This window comes from Acinonyx jubatus, chromosome B3, assembly GCF_027475565.1.
Source record: "Acinonyx jubatus isolate Ajub_Pintada_27869175 chromosome B3, VMU_Ajub_asm_v1.0, whole genome shotgun sequence".
Taxonomy (NCBI): domain Eukaryota; kingdom Metazoa; phylum Chordata; class Mammalia; order Carnivora; family Felidae; genus Acinonyx; species Acinonyx jubatus.
In genome coordinates, this window is record NC_069386.1 from 72270602 (window position 1) to 72294787 (window position 24186).

General features: G+C 50.8%; 2 protein-coding genes across 5 annotated transcripts in view; both read right to left on the reverse strand.

The window, feature by feature from the left end:
• Nucleotides 1-5120: 5120 nt before the first annotated feature.
• On the reverse strand, nucleotides 5121-7338 carry CEBPE (CCAAT enhancer binding protein epsilon). The gene is made up of 2 exons (XM_015086645.3): nucleotides 6251-7338; nucleotides 5121-5624 (listed from the first exon to the last, which is right to left on the reverse strand). Exons 1-2 carry the CDS (start codon nucleotides 6758-6760, stop codon nucleotides 5289-5291), a joined length of 846 nt encoding a protein of 281 aa, XP_014942131.2. The 5' UTR covers nucleotides 6761-7338; the 3' UTR covers nucleotides 5121-5288.
• A 4699-nt stretch (nucleotides 7339-12037) lies between these two features.
• The window catches only part of SLC7A8 (solute carrier family 7 member 8), a 52068-nt gene continuing 39919 nt past the window's right edge, over nucleotides 12038-24186 (reverse strand). For all 4 annotated transcript variants that reach the window (XM_015086680.3, XM_053224285.1, XM_027065418.2 and 1 more), the window contains 6 exons: nucleotides 23607-23730; nucleotides 22041-22144; nucleotides 18195-18291; nucleotides 16304-16453; nucleotides 14522-14699; nucleotides 12038-14018 (listed from right to left, as the gene is read on the reverse strand). In XM_015086680.3, coding sequence (XP_014942166.2) covers nucleotides 13855-14018; nucleotides 14522-14699; nucleotides 16304-16453; nucleotides 18195-18291; nucleotides 22041-22144; nucleotides 23607-23730 — 817 coding nt within the window. In that variant the 3' untranslated portion in view covers nucleotides 12038-13854. The remainder of the gene's footprint in view (nucleotides 14019-14521; nucleotides 14700-16303; nucleotides 16454-18194; nucleotides 18292-22040; nucleotides 22145-23606; nucleotides 23731-24186) is intronic.

Sequence of the window (24186 nt, forward strand, 5' to 3'; positions counted from 1 at the left end):
GCTTCTAGAACAAGCAAAGTGCCCAGCCTGGAGTAGGTGTTATAACTATTCTTTGAGCAAATGAATACATGAATGGGTGTGATGAGGAGACAGGAGGGATGTGAGGGGGAAGGAAGGATGGGGATGGGAGGTGAAGAGAGCAGATGGCCAGTGCAGGGAGAGGGTGGTAGTGACAACGCGCAGAGGTGAGGCTGGGGATGGAGGGGAAAGGTAGGGAGGGGAGGACCAGGCAGAAGGCATCTCTGTGCTGGTGCTGGGCCTGAGTGAGGCTTCCCAGGAGCTCTGTCTCTTGGCCATGCTGCCTGAGAAGTTTGAAGGCAGAGCCAGTGGGCGGGGCTAGACTTTATCTTAGGGCGCAGTCCTAACCTCAGATGGTGACAGAGCGGGAGCTAGCAGGGGTTTTGCAAACCGTCCCGATTGCAGCAGGCCAGCAGTCTCGCTCTGGAGGGCGGGTGGGGCCTGGGCTTATCTCCCAAGTACAGTCCTAACCTCAGATGGTGACAAAGCGGGAGCTAGCAGGCGTTTTGCAAACCGTCCCGATTGCAGCAGGGCTGGATGGCCTGGCCAGGGGCAACAGTGCTAGGCGTGGGGGGCAACAGAGGGTTGGACAGTTTGGGGCCTTGGGTTGAAGTTTGGCTTTTGGGGTCTGGGGGATCCATTCTACCTATGGCTTGCCTTCACCTACCTTAGATCTCTGTTTCTACAACCACAGGGGGAGGCTATGGCTCTGTAGGTGGGGTTCTCCCTGTTAGGAAGCCTGGCTTTTCCCAAGTCCTAGGACCCTTCTGCTACTTCCAGAAGTCAGAATTGATGGCCAGTTGCAGCCATTTTCCCACAATGTCTCCAGCAGGGTTGCCTCAGGGAATTTCTCATGAGTCAAGGAAGTTTCTCTGGGGCTGGGCCTGCTTATAGGAGCAGCTGACAAAGTCCAGTCAGGAGTCCTGCCCAAGTATAACCATTCCCACTTAGGAACAGCGCAGGCTGAGAGGAGAGGTCTGCTTGCCAGGGGCCAGCGAGGGTGACAGGAAGTGACTGGCCTGTCAGAGAGGAGGTGCACAGGCCCTCAGCCAGCCCTGGCTATTGTTGCCTCAGCATCTCCTATACAGCCCCCTGCATCCCAGAGCCCCCTCCCTGGCTGGCACAGGGTAGGGGTGGAGGTGAAGAGGCCCCTTTCCACCCCCACTACCCCAACCGGGATCTTGCAACACTGGGATGGGGGCCCTGGGGGCCCAGGCGTGTGGCAATCCATGGGGGGTGGGGTGGGGAGGTGTGCACTGAGCAGGGGAGCAGCTTTCACAAGCAGCCACTGCAGGACTGACCTTGGCTGCCTCACCTTGGGCAGCTTCCTCTCTCTTCCCGGTATCACCAAGTAGCGTTCCTTCTCCTCAGCCGTTTCCCAGGGGCCTGAGGTCCTGTCTCTCAGCTCAGCACTCTCATCCCGGTCCCCAGTTCAGCTCATGAAGGAAAAGCGGGCCTGAGCCCACTGTGGAGGCTAAAGCAATGGGACGCATGTGTGTGCTGTTTGGACCTTGATTTGCTGGTTTCTTAAAGTCACCGCAGCCCAAGGATGAGCACTTCTTTCTGCCTCTTCTTTCTCTGAGGCAGCTCTGCTTTGGGGGGTGAGGGTGGGTTGGAGAAGGGGTTTGGGTGCTGGATGCTTGCTGTCTGTGACACCTCAGTTTCTTAGGGACTGTCCTGTCCCACAGAGGGAATGGGAATGGGAGAGAGAGTCCTTTGCAATTCCATTCTAGACAGAGGGAGGTGCTTTCTTGTTTACCCTTTTCCTTCTTCTTTCCATTCAGCCAGCCTCACTTGGCTTGCTTTCTTCTTCTTGATCACCCAGATTTTAGAGCCTTCACCTTTTGCTCTCCCCTCTGCTCACCCTTCCACCCCAATTTGGCACATCTGCCTCCTCCTTGAAATGTTTTAGGTTTCAACTCCAGTCACTTTCTCAGAGAAGCCTTCCTTGACCACCCCAGCTAAAATAACCTCCCTCCTAGGGCGCCTGGGTGGCTCAGTCGGTTAAGTGTCTGACTTTGACTCAGGTCATGATCTTGCGGTCTGTGAGTTCGAGCCCTGCATCGGGCTTTGTGCTGACAGCTCGTGCTGACAGCTCGGAGCCTGCTTCAGATTCTGTGTCTCCCTCTCTCTCTGCCCCTCCCCCACTTGTGCTCTGTCTCTCAAAAATGAATACATGCAAACAAAAAGTTTTTTTTTTAAATAAATAAAATAACCTCCCTCCCTGTTTATCCATTTGGTTTCCCCAAATGGAGGTATTAATAGATTGACTGAAGGGATTAAGGGAAAGTTGCAAGGAGAGATGAAGAAACTGGCTAGCTGCAGTGAGGGTCCATTACAGCCCCCAGGGCCATAAGGGCAGGGAGCCTGTGAAAGAGAGCCTTGGGCAGCACCTGTCCCCTACCGCAGAGAGGGTGCCCTCCTGCTGCTCTCCAACGTCCAGTCATGCCTGGAACACAGCAGGATGACTAAGGGTAGGGGGCACCTAGAAAGGCAAAGGAAGATAGTGCACTCGCTTGTTGTCCTTTTCTTCCTACTCCTTCAGTGAAGAGCTGGGTCTGTCTGGGTCACTACCGTGTTCTCAACACCTTGCAAGAGCCTGGCACAGGGACAGATGCTCAACAAATACTTGTTGAATAAGTTACTTTGGCCCAAACCAGAGGAGATCAGGTTAGAAGCCTCATTCAGAAAGTGTGACCCCTGGCTATGTGTCATCCCCCTGGGATGTGATCTGCCAGAGCACTGGGGCATGCTCAACACTCCTTGTCACGCAGGCACCAGGTGTGTTCTTTTCTCACAGCGGCTCTGGGACCCTTCTCCAGCCCTGGTGCCAAGCACCTGCCCAGAGGATGGTGGACGGCTGGGCGGAGACCCATTTCAGAGCTGTGGGAAAGAAGCACGGAGTTGGTGCTGAACAACCCAGGTCCCATCACCCAGAACCTTGAAAATAAGTCAAGGGGCAGTGGTCTTGAGCTGAGAGGAGGAAATCCGGAGGTTGAGTCACTTACCATGTTCTGTACAAACCCCCCTTATGCAACCCCATCCCCCTGGGCTAAAAGGAAGGTGCGGGATTCTCCCGGACATCCACAGAGACTGGCGCCTCCCCCTTACAAACTCAGAAGGCCCCACGGCTGAGGAACAAACCAGCTATTGACATTCAGATCTGTCTGTGCAGACCAGATCTGTGGCAGTGGGATCCAAGGAGAGATGTAGGACAGGATGCCTGAGGGACACAGAGGCAAAGGCAGGAAAAGGGACCGAGTCCTGGGTGAGGCTGGTGTGCTGCCCACGGATGCCCAAGATGTAGGAAGTCTCTGCCCCTGGGGATGTGGAGATGAGGGGAAGGGAGAGAGAGGGAGAGACTGGGAAGATTCAGTCTTTCCACCTGTCAGAAAGTTATTCCTTAGTGTCTAACTTGGGCTTTCTCAGCAGTGGCCTACAAGTCACTGGCTGCCCAGGAGAGACTCTAGCCCCTATTGTGTCTTATGTCTCTCATGTGCCCATAATTCCTGGTTACTTATTGAAGGGACTCTCAGGCCCACCCTATGTGCCTCTGTGGGGAGGGTGTGAGCAAGGAGTAGAGACAAGTGCCATGTAATGACACAGCAAAGGGACTGAGAGAGCCTCAGGAGAACGTCTCTTATCCCCTCTGGCTTTATCTGTAAGATGTGGCTCGCACTATCTTGCTTGTCTGAGGCCAAAGCCCACCAGCCGATCTCTTGAGGTCTCTTCCAGCACCTCTTGAGATCTGTGATTTTTGTGGAGCTGTTTTTGATTCTGCCTCTAAGCAATCCTGTGACTCTGGCTAAGTCCCTTTCTCTTCCTGAGGCCTCAGTTTCCTCACCTACAAAATGAGAAGTTTAGATGAGATCCTGAGGTCCTTCCGGTTCTAGTAAAGTGGAATAATAACAACTACTCATCTCACCATATGCCAGGCCCTGTTTATCTATGAACATAACAACACTGTGAGATGGGTATTAATCCTACTCCCATGGTACAGATGAGGAAATTGAGGCATAGAGGGAAGTCACTGGTTCAGGTCACACAGCTTGGAAGAACCGGAGGGAGATTCAACTGGAGCCTCTTAAGAGGGCTAGAGTTCTAGCAAGAAAGAATACTTTGCACAAAGGATTTCACTGGTAGAGGTGCCTGGGTGGCTCAGTCGGTTGAGTGTCCAACTTCAGCTCAGTCACTATCTCACGGCTTGCAAGTCTGAGCCTGGTGTCAGGCTCTGTGCTGACAGTTTGGAACCTGGAGCCTGTTTCACATTCTGTGTCTCCATCTTTCTCTGCCCCTCCCCTGCTCATGCGCATGCTTTGTTTCTCTCTCAAAAATAAATCAACATTAAACAACAACAACAACAACAACAACAACAACAAAACCAAGGGGTTTACTGACAGAGGTGATCTTGTCATTATCAACTTTCTTTCATACACACAGGTCTCAGGCCTTTCCCAACGGAGTCCTCCCCCAGGCACTCAGATTCTAGGGCTTTGGAGAACTCAAGCCCCAGGGAATGAGGGGCAAAGAGGGAGTGGGTGGATAGGAGCCATGTGTGGGGGGGCTGTCAGCCTGGTGGGCTCAAGCTGTGGAACTGGAGAGAAAAAGTTGAGTCCTGGATTAAGAGCTAGGGGACCATAAATGTGGCAGAGCCATCTGGAAGCTGACAGGAGCTCCCAGACCTATATATCAAGGTGCTGGGGTCAGCAGGCCTAGACACAGGGACTGGGAGGTGCTGGGATCCCCCCACAAAACACAGAACTCTGTTAGGGAAACATCCAGAGGCTGTTCCAGTCCTGTGGGATTGCAGGGGTGGTGTGCCTTCATCATTCAGAAGGATAGAGTGGGTTGGGCTAGGGGCAGGGGGAGAGCGGAGCAGAGTGACAGACACGCAGCTTGGCCGTGTGGCGTGTCAGGGGAGAGCTGTGGGCAGTGTATCTGTATTCTTGGATATTCATTTGTGCATGGAACCGAGAGGTATACAGACCCAGCCATATGCATTCCCTGCCCTTGAGGCCCCCATGCCACACATGCAACACCCCCCCCCCCCACCCCCGGCACTGGAGAAGGCCAAGGCCCAGTGTGCAGGCCCATTACTGAGTCATAGTGCAATTTTATTCAGCCATAGAATCATCATGCTGGGGTCTGCCCTCTTCCCTTGCCACCCGCTGCCATTTGTCCACGGTCTATGTCTCAGGCTCAACCTGTGAGGGCTCTAGGGCCCCAGCAGGGTCAGGCCGGGGGCTGGTGTCACAGTCTGCCAGCTGGGCTCAGCTGCAGCCCCCCACGCCCTTGATGAGGTTGGCAGCCTCGGGGATCTGGCGGAAGAGGTTTCGGAGGGTGTCCAGCTCCTGGGTCAGCTGCTCCACGCGGCTGCGGAGGCGCTCGTTCTCTGCCATGTACTCCAGCACCTTCTGTTGCGTCTCCAGGATGCGCCTCTTGGCCTTGTCCCTGCTCTTGCGCACAGCAATGTTGTTCCGCTCCCGCCGAAGCCGGTACTCCAGGCTGTCCTTGTTCACCGCCTTCTTGCCTTTGTGTGAGGGGCCAGCTGGGGATGGCGCCTTGAGGAGGGGGCTGCAGGGGGGTGCGGCGGCGGCCACAGGGGCCTGGAAGGGACACAGAAGGACCAGAGGTGAGGCTCTGGCCAGGAAGCAGAGTGGAGGCAGGGCAGGAATCCCAGCAGCACAGGCACACTTGGGCGTCAAAGAGATACGGGATCCAGAGCCAGCTTTTGGCTCTCAGTGAGAACAGCCACTGCCCTGCCGCATGCAGAGGGTCCCCCGCTCTGACCAAAACTTCCTTTCATGTTCCCACAGGGTCTGAGGACACTTTCCTTCAGTCTCTCTCGAGTCTCTAGTCCTACGACCAGTAGGTGTTTTCTCTTCTAGAAGCAGGTGGCAGAGAAACAAGAGGAAAGGGCTGATGGGCAGCAGAGAAGCTGGTGGGACCTGAGGTCAGGGCAGGTCGGCTGGCCACAGGGGCTGCAGGACACACTGGGTTCCAACCATACGGTAGGGTCTAGGATAAGCGTGAATTCACAGAGAAGCAAAGAGGGGTCCTGGTCGGGGGGGAGGGCGTAGTGGTGAGCACAGAGGGCTTTGGGCTGGGTCAGTTCCACACAGCAACATCAAACATAGACTGGTTAGTGTAAGCGGGGAGTTCAGAGTCCTGCACCAGCACGGGCCTCTCTCCAGCTCCTGGGTGCCAGGGACGGGATTTGACCTGCTCTTACCTTGAGGACGCGCAGGGGCTGGCTGGGCGCTGCCAGGGCTGGGGGCAGGTGCATGGCCGTCTGCCCACAGTGTGCTACTTGGTACTGCAGAGGATTGTAGCCACCACGGCTGGCCCCTCGGCTGCCCTCTGGTCCCCGGGGCTCCTCCTTCACGGCCACAGCCCTGGGGTCGTAGCTCCCTGGGCTGCTGTAGATGCCAGGCCCCAGTGCCTTCCTGTCAGGGCCGAAGGTATGTGGCGGGTAGGCGAAGGGCCGTGGGTCGGGCGGCAGGTAGTGGGGGAAGGCAGGGGTTCCAGGTCCCTTAAGCCCTCTGGCCTCAGGTGCTGGCTTCACAGTGAAGAGGTCAGAGAGGAGCTGTTCCTCCCCAGACTCGATGTAGGCGGAGAGGTCGATGGAGGCCTCATGCTCACACATGTCCCCCAGCTCTCCAGGCCCCGCTCTGCCCCCTGAGAACTCGAGTGGCTGCTGGCCAGCCCGGGGCTCACACTCGTAGTAGGTCCCGTGGGACATGGCCGGCCCGCCCCCTCAGCTCCCCGCCCCTGCAGCCCTGCTCTTGGGGCACCCTCTGGGATGCTCGACCTGCCCTCTCCCTATCTCCCCCTGCCCTAGATCTGCCCTAGATCTGCCCTCTCCGGACTCCTCTGTCACCCACTCTTGTGTGGCCTCTCTCCTCCCTCCTCTGCTGTTTCCTTTTCCTTCCTCAGTAGTCAATGCCTCTTTTCTCTTCCCTTTTTTCCTCCTCTCTCCTTGGGGTGACTCAGGGAGGGGCAGGGCGCACCCCGGAGGAAGGGATGCAGGGCTTAGAGAAAGGGGGCCCCTGGCCTATTTAGCAGTTGGGAGCACTCTTTGGTCAGGGTCCAAGCCAGGGTTCTCAGACGCCTGGGAGCTGATGCTTCTGGGAATGCCTCCCCCCTCCCTGTTGAGTCCAGGGGATTCCAGAGTCCTCCCTGAGGGTAACACCTCACTCTGAGTGTCCTCCTCCCTCCGACTTCTAAAAAGTTCTGTGCAGATGAGGTGCCAAGTCAGAATGAACAGAGAAAACCCTCTGCCAGTGCCGACCCCAGCCGGATCTGAGCTCCTCCCTTGACACGCCTCCCTCTCTGCCCCCCGCCCCCCCAACCCAGCGCTGGGCTCCACCTACCCCCAGGGGGAGTCAGTTCCTTTTGTAGCCCCACCTCCCAGGGCATTTTCTTGGGTACAGGCCAGGGGGTGTTGTTTGAGGGGTTTACGAAGTAGTGACAGGTTCTGGGACCAAGCCTGCACTGTGGTGCAGAGCATTTGCTAAGTTTTTGTGCAATAGCCCGAACCCCCTTATGTTTCCAGCCCTGGGTAGCCCTTGCAGCCTGGCACTATCCCTGACTGCCAAGGCTTGGCTGAGGCACCTGCTCAGGACTTGGGCCCCGTGCCCCAGAATCAGGCAGGCTGCTGACCCAGGAGCCGACAGCTGCACTCCTCCAGTGACTCCAGTGCTCTCTCTTCCAGCTGCCCTGCACTGCTAGAGCCTCAGGCTGGCACTGTGCCCCCACCCCCCCATCTGATCCTGGGGCTCTGCCCTGTTTCCTGTGCCTTGTGCCGCAGGGCTCAGGCACTCACTGCAGCTCGGTTTGCTGTCTTTCCTTCTGCATAGCCGTTCTCTGACCTCGATGCGTGTCTCTTGGGTCCACTTCCTCTTGCAAGTCTTGAGAAGACTTCTCTTTTTGTCATCACCTCTTCCTGGGACTCTGTTGCAGGGTTTCCAGGAGAAGCCCAACCTCGGCACGTTTTGTCTCATGCTGAGCCCCCTCTCCCTTCCCTTTTCTTTTTGCTCTGGGAACTCCCCACTCTCTCCTGTTAGAGGTATTGCAGTTGCTCTGTGTTTACCTATTGAATTTCTCCTACAAAAGGGACTATAGGTCCAGAAAAGGAAAGGACACAGAAATGTGTCACCAACTCTTTTATCACCAGCAGATGCTGTGAGTACCCTGTGGAGGCCAGAAGGTTTGATAAGTAGGGTACATGAAGGGCCAGGGCAAATGCAGAGGGGATATGTGTGGCATTGAACATTAAAGTAAAGTATGCAAATGTAGACATGGCTGCCTACCCGTCAGGCTAGTTAGCATCTTCCTTCCTCCCTCCCATCTCCAAGGGCACAGCTTAAGGTACTTCCTCTGAAAGCCCTGTCCTGGCATGGGGAGATCTGCGTGTATCCTGGAGACAGATCTCAGGGACCAGATGGGGAGATTTCTATCTGATCTCCTTTTCAAAGGACCTTGGGTCAAACAGGTACCAGAGCTGAAGTACTTCAGTTTGGCAGGAGTGCCTCTGTTGACCACCAGGTGGCAATGTTGGTCCAGAATTCAGGACTTGGGTTGCTGTGGTCAGGCATCTGGGGGCCGACAGAGGGCAGCCTCCCACAGCCATGACAAGGGCAAGCCGCTGCTGGGCCCCCAGAAGGAGGAAGAAGAATCACCGCGGGGTGGGGGCTTGCAGTGTAGTTACCAGGAGGGTGGGTAGGCTGAGAGGACTGGGGCCAGGGCCTTGTCTTAATGAGGAGAAATTCTAGCCCTCTCCGACTTTGGAATAGTGATGATGGCTAAGGCCTGGCATTTTCTGGGGTTACGCTTTTTTGATCATTGAAACATTTACTTTTCCATGCTGACCATTTCCCTGTGAGTTAAGGGGGAAGGTAAGCAAGACAGAGGGTATTTTTATCTCTGCCTTATAAAAGAGGAAAACAAGGCTGAAAGGCCAAACCTCCCAAGGTCACACAAGGATGCAGTATTGGTCCTGGGGGATAGGGCTGTAGGCTAGTTCTTGAAACCCCCAGGCAAGAAGGGGTGTGGAAATGGGGAGCTGTGTGACTCAGAGAGCCATGTTTGCCCTCAGTCAGCCCTCCTGAGGGGAGCGAGAGACCGTGTCAGTAGCCAGTAGCCAGTGAAGGGGGGGCGGGGGAGGGGGCGCTGGAGGAAGCAGGGAAGTGTGCAAATAGAGCTGGCAGGAAATGAGAAAGGCTGGGGCCAGTAGGAGATAAGTGATCTCGGTCTCTCACCTCCCAGGCTGGTGGCTGACGTTGCTGGAGTACTGACATCAGTGTTTCCCAGTAACCGAGGGGCTTGGTGGGGGTGGGGCAGGTTGCATTCTGGATGTCCCTGCAGGGGAGGAGTGGGTACTGGACAGGAACAGGAGGGGAGGGCAGTGCCAGCTAAGAGCAGGGGGCTTCTTGGATTCCATGGAGTTACTCAGGAGTGGAAAGAAGCCTCCTTGGCCAGCAGGATCATTTCCTCCTGTGCTGCTTCAGTTGCTACCTGTTTGCATTAACTGAAACAATGCATGATATATTATCTTAGTGACTTTGTAACAGGCCTCAGTTCAAAAGTCACCTCCTTCACCAGGTCCTTCCAACAGGGAGGCAGCCAAACATGGCAGTCAAGTGTGAGAGAGAACTGGGCTTACATCCTGCCTCTGTCACTTCCCAGCTGGGGGGCCTCAGGCAAGTTACTTAATCTTACTTGTAAAATGGCAGTAGTAAAGTCTACTTTGCTGGATTGTTTAATTACTTTGAATAAGATAATGTATAGAGAGCAACTTATCAGTAAATGTTCAGTCTTCTTCTGCCCTTCCTCTGACCACCTCTTGTGGTTTATCTGTGTCTCCTAAGTAGACAAACTATCTGTAGCCTCATCCGATGCCTTAACTTGACAGGTATTTTGGGGCATGTAGGCACCAGGCACCATACAGATTCTGGGGATCTGGCGGACTCAGCTTGAAGTCCACCTGGTGTGGGCAATCAGCCATGCCCGAAAGTGCACATGTACATGTCATGTGCCTTCTTTCCATCATAGACTATTTGCTCCTTGAGGGTAAGGTCAGATCCACTTTTTGGACTTCTTCAGCTGACCATATTGCCTGAATTATAATTAGTAGAGGTGGATTGTCAAGTATGAATATTTTCATGGAGTCAACGGGACTAAGTATTTGAAATCTGTGCTGATTTGGAAAATTCAGGAGTAAGTTTGCTATTCTCATAGCATATAACAAACCCCTTGGACACGATGGTTCTAAGATATGTTGTGCGACTAACAAATGAATGCTAAAGCAGCTATGATTTCAGTGACCTCCAAAGTCCCTAAGGTCAGAGCATCTGAATTCCTACCATTAGACTAACAGGGTTAAGACAGGGTAAAAGCCCAGGTTAAAAATAAATGCATGTTGCCCAGGAGGAGACTACATTTTCCCATTTGACCAGGTTAAAAAGGTCAGCAAATGTCACCTTAGGGGGATGGTGGCAGTGGATAGGAACAAGTGTCTCCACAGGGTGAGAGGGGACTGGGAAGGGCCAGACTTGCTGGAATGAGGCAACATGGAGAATATACTGGCAGCCATGGGAAGGAAAAGTATGTGCATTGGGGCAGAGGGGGTTCAAAAGGGTGGATTTGAGTCCTGGAGAGAAGCCTCTTGCACAAGACTGGCCTCTGCCCAGTTTTGCCCTTGCTCTCTGGGGACAACCTTGGGCTGGGAGATTGAAGGACTCTTTGAGAATAGGTTTAATCCTTTTTTTTTTTTTTTCTTTTCCTTTTCTCTAAAAGTGCTATATAGGTTAAGTGACTTGCCCAAGGACACAAGCTGTTTAGTGGCTGCTGACCTGGGACTCAGAGCCAAGCATCTGTACCCCTGTGACTGGCACACCTCCAGTCTGAGTCTAGAAGAAATGCCAGCCATAAATGAGGAGTGTTGGGGCCAGGCCAGGACTGGGAGTGGAGGCATTTTGCCTGCCTGTGTCCTCACGTGTCCTAGATGGTAGAGGGTGATGTCTTAATAACCCCCTCCCCTGCCCGTGTCTGCCAGAAGTACTGGCTCTGGAGTAATGCAGCCCCAGGACAGGCAGCTGGGAGGCTGCCCACAAAGGAGGCACTGCAAGCAAGGACTGGGCCTAATCCCATCAACTTCCTCCAGCAATTAACCCAAAGCACGAGGCGAACTTGTTCCTACTGTACCTGCTCCCTCCTTTGTCCTCACTCAGCAGCCTTCCTAGTCTTCTAACTAGACACGGTCCTCTCAGTCTGCTCTGTGCAACTGAGGGGGACTGTGTCTCACCTCCTAGTCCCTCCTGTCAAACCCCTTGTATCTGGCTGGGTGTTTTCCTAAGTCTCCCTGGCATCTCTCCACAAGCTCAGCCTGTCCCTTCCTTTCCCACCTGGTGCCAGCTGTCCTGGTGCCAGAAGCCTTTGCTGATCCGGCCTTGGGGAACCACTCTGCCTTTGCCTCCCTCCACTCAACTTAGTGCTGTCTGTCATCCATGTCCCCAACTGGGCAGTGAGGAGGTTCTTCTTCCCAGCTAGTTTGTGGGCTCTCGGTAAAGTAGGAACTTTAACACTTTCTGATTTTACTGAAGCAATGAGAAAGTTTTTGGTTCAAAACGAGAGGGAGTTAAAACAACAACAACAACAACAACAACAACAACAACAACAACAAACCCAAAGAGGTGGTATTTGTACTGGCACTGAGTCCCTGGAACAGAGCAAGGGCCATTCTGGGGTGAAGCTGGCAACCAAAGCATCCTCATGAGATAGGAAACACCTGGGGACTTTGTTTCAGAAGATCACTGAGTTATTACCACCAACAACTTCATTTCCATTTAAAATTTTATTACATCAAAAGAAAAAACAAAAACAAAAAACAAAAAACCCTCCACAAACCGAACTCTAACCCTCAACCAACTCAACGACAGAAGATTATTATTCAGGTATAACTAAGGCCCTCCCCCCACCCCAAACAACCTTACATTAAAAAATCCAAAAGAAATAGAAATACCAGCTTCAAAAATATTTATCCAAAAAAGTAAGGCATTCACTTTATGAAACAAACAAACAAATCAACCCCAACAATTGAAGGAGGGATGGAGGTTGGAGGAATGAGAACAGAGAACAGGAGGACGGTTCCCTGACCCTTGAGGGGCCAGCCCTATCCTGCCCTCCACTTGGAAGGGACCAGAACTCAAACCAAACCTGGCAGCTCACCAATGGGGGGTCAGGCAGGCCAGGTGGGGAGTTGGTGGAGCCAAGCAAGCCAGGAGCACTCCCCACGTGTTCTAGTCTAAGCAGATGGTACAGGGAGGTAGGAAAGAGGGGATCCTGCTTTGTGATGAAAAGATCCTAGTCCTTAGCACAGCAAGTGTGGCAGGAAGGGCAAACATGGTGGCCTTCCTCTGGAGTGCAGGGAAAGGCAGCCTCTGCCCACAGGATGGCCAGAAGTCCACATACCATAGAGAATGTGTCTCCAAAATGGGTACCTTCTGCCACTGCCCTTTCATCCTGTCTTGGAGGCTGTCTAAAGACAGGCAGTGGTGGGACTAAAAATGGGGGGTATCTGAGTAGGGGAGGAGGGATGAACTAGCCTTCAGAAGACACTCTCTCCCCAAATAGTCTTCCAGCTTATGGGATGGGCACTTCTGGGGGGTGGGTGGGAAAGCACCCTCCATTCCAGGAAGGCTTTTCATACCAGGTCTGTCCTGAGGGTTAGAAATCAGGGAGTATTTTTAGGTCCAGTTCTTGGATGGGAGGTGACTTAAGGCTGATTTGGCTTGGGTTTCAGGCCTGAAGGGCTTGGGGAGCCTTCACATTGGTTGGTCCCAGAGCCAAGCCAGAGAGGAGGAAAAGGACATGATGGGGGTGCCAGCAGGGGGCATGTTGGGGGCATGGCTGCAGGGATAATGGAGTGACTGCTTCTTCTCGTGGGAGTAGGGAGGGAAGAGGAGCTGAGCAGCTTTGCCATCAGGAGAAAAATGTCCACTACACTGAAAACAAGACTTTCTGGCTTCAGGAAGCTTTGGCACCGAATGGCGGTCAGGATGCAGGAGACAGGGGCAGGGCTGGGTTTCTGCAATTTGAGCCTTTCCCAATCTCTTCCACAGGCCTGGCTTGGGGTTAGGAGGAGGGGGCAGTTCTCCTGCTCATTGGTCCTTAGCTCAGTAGGAAGGTGGTGTCCCAACAGGAACCTTGCTCTAGCCAGGGAGCCCAAGCTGGGGTGGGGGGAGGTACACGGGGAGGGGGAGAGGAGAGAACTGAGGGAAGCATCTCTCTGATTTCTTGGGTCCCTAGTGAAGGGAGAGGGATATGGGTCTCTCCAGTTGACCTTTAAAGATGACAGATTTGCTTGAGTCTGTCCCGCCCCAAAAGACTCACTGTTGCTTCCAATTCTCTGAGCAGAGGCCTCCCTTGGGCTCAGGAATGGGGAGGGAAGGCAGTACTGAATTGGGCTCCTGAGGAGGCAAGTGAGGGTTTGAGCCCACAGGGTGGTACAGGAAGGCCCTGTAGGATACCCCCAGCAGCTCCACTCTCCTCCCACTGCTTGAAGCAAACCCTCACAAGGGTTTTGGACATAGGCCCTGGTGGTAAGAAGCTGGTTCTTTGGGTACAAATGTCAGTGTCTTTGTTTATAGTTTTTTACACCCACATCCAGGTCCTGCCCCTGCTTGACAGAAGCAGAGGGGTGTGTGTGTGTGTGTGTGTGTGTGTATGTGTGTGTGTGTGTGTGTGTGTGTGTGTGTTGGGGTGGGACCTAGCCCGGGAAGGAGGGCAAAAAGGGGGTATAGGAAGAAGAAGCCAGTTGAGAGGGGATGGTGGTCCTCAGGGCTGGGGCTGCTCCGAGTCCTTGTCCTTGCAGGCAGTGGGTTGGTAGATGGGCTGCCGCTGTTCTTCTGTGTCCTCATTTAGCTCCTCTGTCCCTGAGCCCCCCTCCACCTCGGGGTACACAACCACACACATCTTCTGGCTCACCAGGGTTAGCAGCTCTATGGGAGGTTACACAGAACAGGTCAGTGCTGAGCATCCCACCAACACAGCCAACCAGGCTATGGCCCTGCCCAGATCTCCTGCCCCAGATGTAGACTCAGCAGAGCTGCCAACACCTTCAGGAGACTTCCATTCCAGGAGACAGCCACCTTACCACCTCCTCTGTCTCTGGGAAGCCTGTTTGTTGGCTGCCCATTCCCATAAAAGCCTTAGTCCTGCACCTTCCCTACACTTGCTGACCACCAGTTCCAGGGTCTTCCCTGGCCTCTACCTCAGGCAGCTCCTGCAGGATGGCTGTCAAGTTGCCTATTTTCTTATAGTTCTAAGGTCTGTGTGCAAACCTCAGTTGTTCTCCCCTCCTCAGAGGTTTCTGGGAAGGCACCCACCCTTTCTCATCCTGTCTTCTACTACGGAGCTCTGTGGACCAACCTAGGACTCCTGACCAGGAGACCCAGTCCAGACCAGAAGGCCCTCTATCCATCCAGTGCCCTCAACAACTCACCAATGAAGTTATTGAAACACTTGGGCTTGTGTTGCCAGTAAACACCCAGGAAATAGACGGGCACTCCTGTCAGCATGATGGCCAGGCCAGTGCCACACACCACAGGCTCCGACAACAGGCTAAAGATCAGCAGGAAGGCCCAGAACAACAAGTAGATGATGGGGAACAGCAGGTTGATCTGTGGAGCAGAGGTGCTGTTAGCTGTGTGGACCCCAGGGGCCCCAGGATCAGGGAATCCTCCTTCTTCTCAACCTACAAGGGAGGCATCTTTGAGGGCAAAGGGTAGACTTCACTCAGCTCTGTGGCTTCCACACCCTTAGGCCTGACAGATCAAGTGCTATGTCAACAAATGTTGGTGAACTTGGGTAGTGGGACAGGAATAGAAGAGAGGAACTAGGGAAGGAATGATTTTCACTGGATCTTCTCTTCAGGGAAGGATGCAACAACACCTTGTCATCCATGCCATGTGTTTGTGGCAATAATAGAAGCCCATGGGGATCGATAAGCTTGCTGGTATATTGGTATATATTTGCTGAGGTCCTAGGGTGGAGGAGAAGTGGAGGAATGAGGGAGAGGAAAGAAGGAACTGGCCTGGATCTGTCAGGTTCCTTACCCTTGCCCGGTTCTAGGCAGGGCCCTCATCTGGGCACCATGTGGGCAAATGTCCATCCCTCTCAATGTGAAAGATCTAATCCCAGGATCAGTCTCAATGTGTCTCTCTCAAGCAATTTGAGAAGATAAATCTGCCAAGGTCCAAGAAATCAGGAAACCTACCATAGTATAAGACAGTCAGGGGCCTCAGTTTTTTCAAAAAGAAGCATCAGCTCTATGGGCTTCATCCCATCTGGTTGGCCACAGGTGGGAGTTCCCAGTAGAGTCTTCTTCAAGACTCTAGATTCAGCTGCCTTTCTCTTCCCTGTCATCTCTTCTCAGAGGGTATGCAAGGGTTGGGGGAGGGATGGGTTATTCTACGTTGTCATTCTAGCAGGCTTTCTAAGAGTGGTAGGAAAGTGGTGGTGGAAAACAGATGTGGAGAGCTGGAATTCCTCAGCTGGAAGAATCTTCTGGAAGGATCTAGTCTTCTCTGTTTCTAGAATAGGATTGTTCAAATAGCTCAGGGATATACTCTATTCTTCCAATTTGCAGGAGAACCCAGAGTGCTCTCACATATTTTTTTCTGAGCAACCCCATTCATTCCCACCACACAATTATCTCGTGTAGCCATCAATAGGTTCACCAAGCACCCTACTACCTATAGGGCCCTAGTAGTTTAACAAGAGAGGCACATGGAGGGTTGGGGTGGACTGGGAAGCTTCAGGGAAGAGGAGGAACTTGAGGCCTATGTGGAAAATGGTTAGGATTTGGATAGGCAGATGGGAGAAGGAAACTCATTCTGGGATGGAGACATAGCTCAAGTAAACTCAGCTATCTGGAGGGATAAGGAGGAGACTGGACAGACCAGCAGATTCAGGGAAATGTCGGAGAGATAAGGGAGTCTGGAAAAATCAACTGGAGTTTATAAGAGTCATAGGAAACAAAGAAATGACCTGATGAAAGTACATTTAATCTAACTTATTCTTCCAGCTGCAATTTGTTCTGGTCCTGTCTCCAGTGGAAAATGGAAATGGCTGCCCCATTTATACATAACCCTTGCTTCCCAGAGGGTCTGCTACCATCATAGAAATTATGATCTGTGGTCAGCAGCTGATAACAAGGTGATTTAAAAATCTGGGCTGCAGCTAGAACCAGTAGAGGAGATGGAGGGGGTCCCAAGGGCAGCACCTTGATAGGGCGGGGGATGTCAGGCTTCTTCCAGCGAAGAACTATCTGTCCAGCAATTGTGACTCCATAGAAGAGGTAGTTGATGAAGCCCACGTAGTTGATGAGTGTGTACATATCGCTGGTGACCAGCATCAGCAGGGTTGAGATGCACTGTAGAGAATGCGAGAAACTCATCAGTAATCAGAAAGATATTTGGACACTGGAGGAGCTATTTACAGGTCAGGGGACTGTTCTGCCTCTAGGAAGACAACACCATTTTATGATGAATGTCTCAAAATTGAGACTTTACAGCATCCCCTAGTCACCCTGGCCATTGCTAACACCTTCGTTGCCAGTAAGTTCTTTCTTATTGCAGGAGTGATAAGAAAAATATTTAAGCACTGGTATGGCATGGGCACTAACCAATCAGAACAGATACTGGCTGTAAACAACTGGATTGGCCACACTGGCAACAGTGGCTCTATGTCTGCCCTGGTCTCATTTATATTTCTTCCTTGGTTGTAGCTCAAGCTGGTTTTTTTTTGTTTTGTTTTGTTTTGTTTTTAGTCCCTTAGGGAAGATTGTTAACTGCAGATTAAAGCTTTATTCTTACCCTCAATCTCTTCTCCTCAGTCATTTTCCTCCCTCCCCCCCTCCCCGCTTTTTTAAATATCACAGTTTTTTATAACAATCCCAGCCAAAAAAAAAAACAAAAAAAAAAAAACCTGTTTATAACAGTTATAAAGCACTTACTAGGTGCCGAGCCCTGTTCTTAATGTTCTACAAATATTAACCCATCTAATTCTCATAACAGCCCCATGAGGTTTTCTCGACAGAGTCCACTTTCCAACTTCAAAATCATCTCAGTGGCTCTCTCAGAACCATGTTCTGCCCCTTTGTTAATTTGTTAAGGCCAAGAGAAGGTTCAGTTCTCTTGTAAGATCTGATGGTGAAAATAATCTAGAAGATTTTAACAGGCAAATAAGCCAGATTCTGACTATACTTGCCTTGCAGTCACAGGACTTCACCAATGGCTCAAACTGGAAACAAGTCTGTGGGTCACTGGGAGCACTAGGTGGTCTCTAGGCACCTTTCACAGCTAACCAATCAGATGGCCTTCATCCTGTATCTGAACATTCTGAAACTCCCCTCATGTTGTACAATGTTTCCACTTGACTCCTGAGAACTCTATTATCCTGGTCTAACTGCTTCTCTGATGGAACAAAATCATTTTTAATACTGTATTCAGGATACAGAAAGGAAAAAAAAAATAACTCAAAAGACTCAGTGGGGACAAGTCTTTGCTCTTTCTTTTTACCCCTCCAAATGAGTCTACTCGGGGCCATTTTGCCCTCATTTCTTCCCTGTCCCAAGTTTCCTTTTCTTCATTTTCAGTTACTAGTCTTCTTTTCTTTATGATTTTCTTATTTGGTGTACCTACGCATAACACTGAATTTGTTTCAGTCATGTTTTCCAAGAGGTAGGCAGAGCCTCCTGGGGTAAGAAGACTGAGGGGAGTGCTGGGAGTGTGCAGCAATTGGTCAGGAGCAGGGGCCCAAAGCTGCAACTCCGTGAGCAGCAGGTGTAGGGGAAAGCCAAGAAAGGAGAAGTTTCTTTATGAGGCTGTAGAGTCATGAGACAGTCCCTTCAGTCTGACCCAAAAGGATGGGAGAATAGAAATGAGCCAGGGTGAGAGCCTGAAGGTGTTTCATGACTCAGGGTTTTTCCTTGTTCTTTCTCTTGATATTCACAAAACCCACTCATGCCATTTGCCAGATTATCTAAGACCCAGTGAAACCTAGGAGCAGGCCAGAGGGGGACAGGGGTGTGTGGGGGAAGTGTGAACTCCCAGCTCAGATCGAGTGCAAAGAGAAAGGGTGTATATAGGACTGGCAGAAGGAGGGGCCCTTACTGTGAAGAGCAAGGCTGGGATTGGAGTGCAGCGCTTCACATGGATCATGGCCAACACACTGGGAAGGTGGCCTTCCCTGGCTCCAGCAAAGAATAGCCTGGTAGAAAGAAAAGGAAGTCAGCCTGGGATGGCCCATGGACCACCTAAAGAAGGTCCCTCCCCAGCCCAGTCTCCCTCATCCATGCCTACCTTCTGCTCACACAGGAGCATCTTCCCCACCCCAACCAGGTACCCACCTTCCCATGCACACTCCAGCCCACTTGTCACAGGACCCACGTTCACAAGTGCAGGTGCAGGCAGACCAGAGGCAGCCAGTGGATAATGGATGGATTCTGGGTGCACGGAGACCCCGAGTATGGTCTGAGTGGTTTGGGGTTACTGATGATTGTGCCTTCACTTTGCGGGTCTCACAATGCTTTAATCCCTCTAAAAATGTGCTTCCCCCATTCTCAAGGGATACAGGTTCTCTGATACATGGGGACTGAACTGTCTGTCCATGGAAAGCCTTAAAAACACTGATATCCTAGTCAAGAAGTAGTTGCTACTTTGGGGGTGGAGAATGGGTGGTACACCAGAAAGGGAAACTTGGGTGATACATGGAAATATTTTATATCTCATTTTGGGTGGTGCTTACATGGCTGTATACATCTTTCAAAACTCATCAATCTGAACACTTACATCTGTGTATTTTATTGTATTGTACGTATTGTATTTTATTATACCTAAAAATTTATATATCCTTAAGCTACTTTTTCTATTCCCCAAAAAGCCATCCTAAGGAAATGAATAGTGAGTTAGTAAAAGGTATGTATACAAAGATAGTCTAATGATAAAAAAGATTGGAAATATCCTAAATGCCCAAAAGTAAGAGATTGATTACATAAATTATGGTGTATATATAATATGGAATATTTTACAGTCATAATAATGTTAAAAAAATTGATCACATGAGAACATGCTCACAATACAATGTCAAACGGTAAAAGCAAGATAGAAAACTGTATGGTTCCATACAGTATGGTTCCAATTAATTTAGAAATTATGGACATGTAAAAACATACCAACTGATTATCTCTGGGTGATAGGATTATGAGTAATTTTAATTATCTTCCTTAGACTTTATTAAAAAATTAATTTCTAAAATAGACAAGGAATTTATAATTGGAATAAAAACTATTTTTTAAACTTTTTAAAAATTAAACTTTTTTGGGGAGAGAATTGTAGATTCACAGTCAGTTGGAATAAATAATACAGAGAGATCCTAGGTATCCACCCTGTTTCTACTGGTAACATACTGCCAAACTATAGTACAATATCATGGTCAGGCTACTGATGTCTAAAAATTAATTAAAGTTTGTTTAATGTTTATTTAATTTTTGAGAGAGAGAGAGAGAGAGAGAATGAGCAGGGGAGGGGCAGAGAGAGAGGGAGACACAGAATCCAAAGCAGGCTCCAAGATCTCAGCACAGAGCCCAATACGGGGCTCGAACCCACAAACTGTGAGCCAAAGTCAGACACTTAACCGAATGATCGACCCAGGTGCCCCTAAAAGTTAATTTAAAAAAATGTTTATTTATTAAAATTTTTTTTAATGTTTATTTTTGAGAGAGAGAGATATAGCATGAGTGGGGGAGGGACAAAGACAGTGGGGAACACAGGATCTGAAGCAGACTCTGTGCTGAGAGCAGAGAGCCCAATGTGGGGCTTAAATTCATGAACTGTGAGATCATGACCTGAGCTGAAGTCGGACTCAACCGACTGAGCTACCCAGGTGCACTAAAAGTTAATTTTTAAAAAGAGAAGTTTTAACATAAGGGAACGCTTCTTCTCTGTCCCTTTTCTGAGAGAAAAGAATACAAGAAGCTGTTGGGAGTCATTTACATATTAGTGTGGATTAGCTTTTTCTTTTCTCTAGAATTTTGTAGGGAGAAAGAAACACCTAGAGGTAGGAGGAAGGGGATGGTGTAATGGGGACAGAAAGGACAGAATCAGCATGCTAGGTGTTCTGAAAAAAACTGTCACTTACATTGTAATTTGTGTGTGAGGGGGATGGAGCTAACAGCAGCAGTTTGGTAGAAGTGTGGGAGTCCATTATGGCCCCAAGTACCCATGTGCATCACCATCAGCTGCCATCATCAACCTCCTAGGCCACTGTCACTAGTTTCATGCAGCCACACAATATCGCCCCTCTATGGTGCAGCCTCATGCACCCAACTGAGCCACAGGTGCTCTGTGGGCCTCATCATGCACATAGCCAGGGCTTTGCATTCACATCCCTCCTCCACATGCAGCCAGGACCATGTGTAACTGTCCAGGTCCAACAGCATTTGCAAGTGTCAAGTTCACAAGAGACAATTCTTGCCCAGCTAGCTGACAACGGAAGAGACGATGACATTAAGCATGACACATGCCACACACACTCCTATTCCTCAGGAAGGATCATCCTCTCCATACACCAAACATAAAAGAATAAGAGAGAGGAGGGAAGGAGGGGGAAGGAAGGAAGGAACTGGAAAGATGAGCAGAGGAGGCCTGGTGGGTGAGCTGTGCCTCTGAATCAGAGGTCTCACATACCAGGGCCACTGTGTCCTGCATGCATACACAGCTATACCACATGCATGCAGACCACTGCTTGGCCTGCCTGAGGGACAAACCCCACTCTATAGTGACTATAGCCAGTCACTCTCCTTCCAATAGTTCTCAGAGAGCCTCATGGGTCACTGCTCTTCCACTGCTCGCCCTCGGTTGAGGCCTCCAGGTGGCCACTGCTCCTGTGTAATACGCACACGAGGTTGCTGTGGGTGAGTCTCATAGGGTCCTGGGGTAAAGAGGATACCTACACTCCCTCTTCCCTGCCCTGGATCCTGAAAACATGGCACTCCCTTGACATTTCATGAGAACTCCTCCCTGATGGGATAGGTGGCTTTGGAAGCAGCTAAACCCAGGGACACCACTTTTACTGTATCTTTTCAGTAGAACTGTGCCCTGGGGGCAGGGAACTTTCTAAGAAAACTGGGAGAACCCCTTGAACCACACCAATGGAAACTATCCAGTGTCTGCCGGCCTCAATAGCCCATTCCGGAGATAGTAAGAAGAGACACTGAGGAGGGGCCAGATTCCTAGAGGTGTGGAGGCAGGAGCTAAGGATTCCTGGACCCACTTGAGCTTCTGGCTTCCCTGAGAATTTGGGAGTTTGGGGCATGGCTTTGGACAAATGCTTTCTTTTAGCTCTTCCACATTTCTCTTACTTCACACACTCTGCCCTAGTCTCCTGAGCGACCATGAGAAGGCTGCCCACAGCCACATGTCTGTTGAGCAGGGAGAAGCTGCAGGGCACTCAGAGATGATCCATCCCACCTATGGGCTGGTCCCAGAACTTCCATGAGACACCAGCCCAGAAGCCCCAGGCCCATGCTCCTCCTGGTCCCTTGTAGAGTGGGGTTCCTTTCTAGCCAGCATAGCCTGTTTCTAGTCAAGTAGCAAAGGGGCTCTGAGGCTGCAGCTGAGACACTGTCCTGCTGCCAATCACAGTGCTCAGACCTAGGACTGCATCAGGTGGCCTGGGACGTCCTCAGCCCTGGGCTCCTACTGAAATGAGGTGGGATGGGGCTTCTCGCCACTACATGTGAAGCCACACACATCGCAGGTAACCACGTGAGCAGCACACACCCCTCTGCATCCAAGCTGACACACATCTGCCCTTATGTGAGCAATCACCCCCTACCAGGTCACCACCCAGGTGCCCACACAGACCCTTGCTGATGGAGACAAATACCCCACATATACACAGAGCAATAAGCACAGCAGAATGGCCCCTGGTCCAGGAAAGGCCTGGACAACACTCACCGGGAAGAGGTGAAGAGAGACCCATTTACTCCTCCAAATGTGGACAGGGCAACAGAAATGGGCATGATCCAGGCCATGACCCCTAGGAGCTTCTCTCCAAAAGTCTGGGAGAGAAAACAAGGGGGTGAGCAGAAAAGGAGAGGTTACAACCCTCCACTTGTACATCATTCTTGGGAATGTTCCCTCCCATCTCTACCCTTGCTGAGTCTCTCTGACTAGGGTCCTGAGGGGAGGGTTGCAGGCCCCAGGCCCCTCCTGCACCATACTGCCACTTCCCTTCCCATGTTGATCACCACACAGTGGGCATTTAATCAGTGTTTTGGGCTATTAACTGAAGGAGACAGTGCATGGTGGTAATAATAATACTAATAATAACAACAACAACAACAATGACAATGATGTGGTAACATTTGTTTTCCTTGTCTTATGGATGAGAAAACTAAGGCACAAACTGAGATCACAAACCCAGAAAGTGGAGGGCCAGGACTAGAAGCCAGCTGTGTGAGTCTGGGCCTCATGTGCATTATACACGAGTGAGACAGGCAGGCCCAACAGTTTGGAGCTCTGAGACCCTGAACAAGGTCCTTAATTTTTGAGCCTCAGTTTTCCCATCTGTAAAACAGAAATGGATCCTAATTCATAGAATGAGAATTTCTAAATTTATAGAAATAATATGCTAAGAAGGGAAAAATGATAACAAGCCACTACATAGGCTGAGAAAGAAAAGACAGTGAAGCTATAGACTAGTTTTCATATATTGAAGGAATATAAAATGTCAGGGGACTAGCCTTTTCTATGTTTTCGGAGCCAAGTACACATTCAATTTCTAGCACGTTATGGGGGAGGGGTTGTTTAGAGTAGATGTCCTGCTGGGTTAGGCTGGTTGGTGGTCATGGAAACAGGCTACCACTGAAGGACCTCTTTCTTTACAGTCCTCTGAGATAAGCCATGTGATGACAGCTTGGCAGGGTGGCATCCAGGCCCAGGTGAAGCCAGGTGAGGGAACGGCATGGCTCCCAGGTCTTTCCTGGATATCAAAGACCCCAGTGCCTTGGATCTACATGATCTCTTTCCCCAAAAAGCACAAACCATTCCTACTTTCTCACTATTTACTGGCACACACTTTTCCCTGATGAGGGAAGGAATCAGGCTGCATGATTTCCCGAGGAAGAAATGAAGGCAGAGAGAAATGGTGTTGTCTTCTGCTAGATTATATCTTTCTGAGGAGGAGCCTGCCTCCTTTATATAATCATCACATTTAGAGTTTAAAGTGCCCCAGATCAGGAGTTAGCAAACTTTTTCTGTAAAGGGTCAGATAGTAAGTAATTTGGCTTTGCAGGCCATACAGTGTTTGTGGCAACTAGACAGCTCTGCCGTTTTTGCTGTTGTAGGTACAACACGGCTGTCAGTTTGCTCCTTGGCACTTGAAGATATGGTTTCTGCCCTGAGTACTTGGGTTGACTTCCAATTCCACAAATCCATGGATCAGGGAAAAGTGAGTGGGGCTAATCAGGCAAGTCTATGTCAACATTCCTGGTTTGAAGGACTGTGAGTTTGATTTCTTACCACAGCGACTGCGTTTGATGCCAGCAGCTCCTGAGGGGACATTGCAGTGACATAAGCGACATTGGCAAAGACATACACAAATGTGACCAGTGGGATGGAGATGAAGATGGCTCTGGGAAGGTTCCTGTAGAGGGAGAGGAGGTGAGAGGGGGAAGGCCTGGCACCTGGGACCACCTGCTTGTGATGGGATCTGGGGAGTGCCTTTTGTCTTTCTGCACACAGCTGACTTTGCAGGGCAGCTGACTTTACACTTTCCTGTGATGCTCCCTCTCCCTGGGGGGGGGGGGGTGGATTTGTCTCAATATGGGCAGGACAATTTAAAGGAAATGAAACAGCGTAGGCTGGGAATATGCTCCATACTGTTGCTCCCTTCCTGACTGGAATCTCCATGACGTACCTCTCTCTCCTGCCTCAAGACACAAAGACCCTCCTGTCCCAAGACAGGTAAATAAGATGTCTGGAGGCCTCTCAGGGCACATTTCATCCTCTAAGGCAGTGGTGTTTCCTCAGCCCTGTTTCAACTTTTTAATCTGCTCTGGGACTGTCATGGCATCATTTTTCTCCTCCTGGCAGGGTGTAT

Coding starts and splice junctions, on each gene's coding strand:
- CEBPE (XM_015086645.3), bottom strand. CDS start 6,760: ATGTCCCACGGGACCTACTACGAGTGTGAGCCCCGGGCTGGCCAGCAG. Junction 5,625..6,250: donor AGCCCCTGCGCGTCCTCAAG/GTAAGAGCAGGT, acceptor TGTCCCTTCCAG/GCCCCTGTGGCCGCCGCCGC.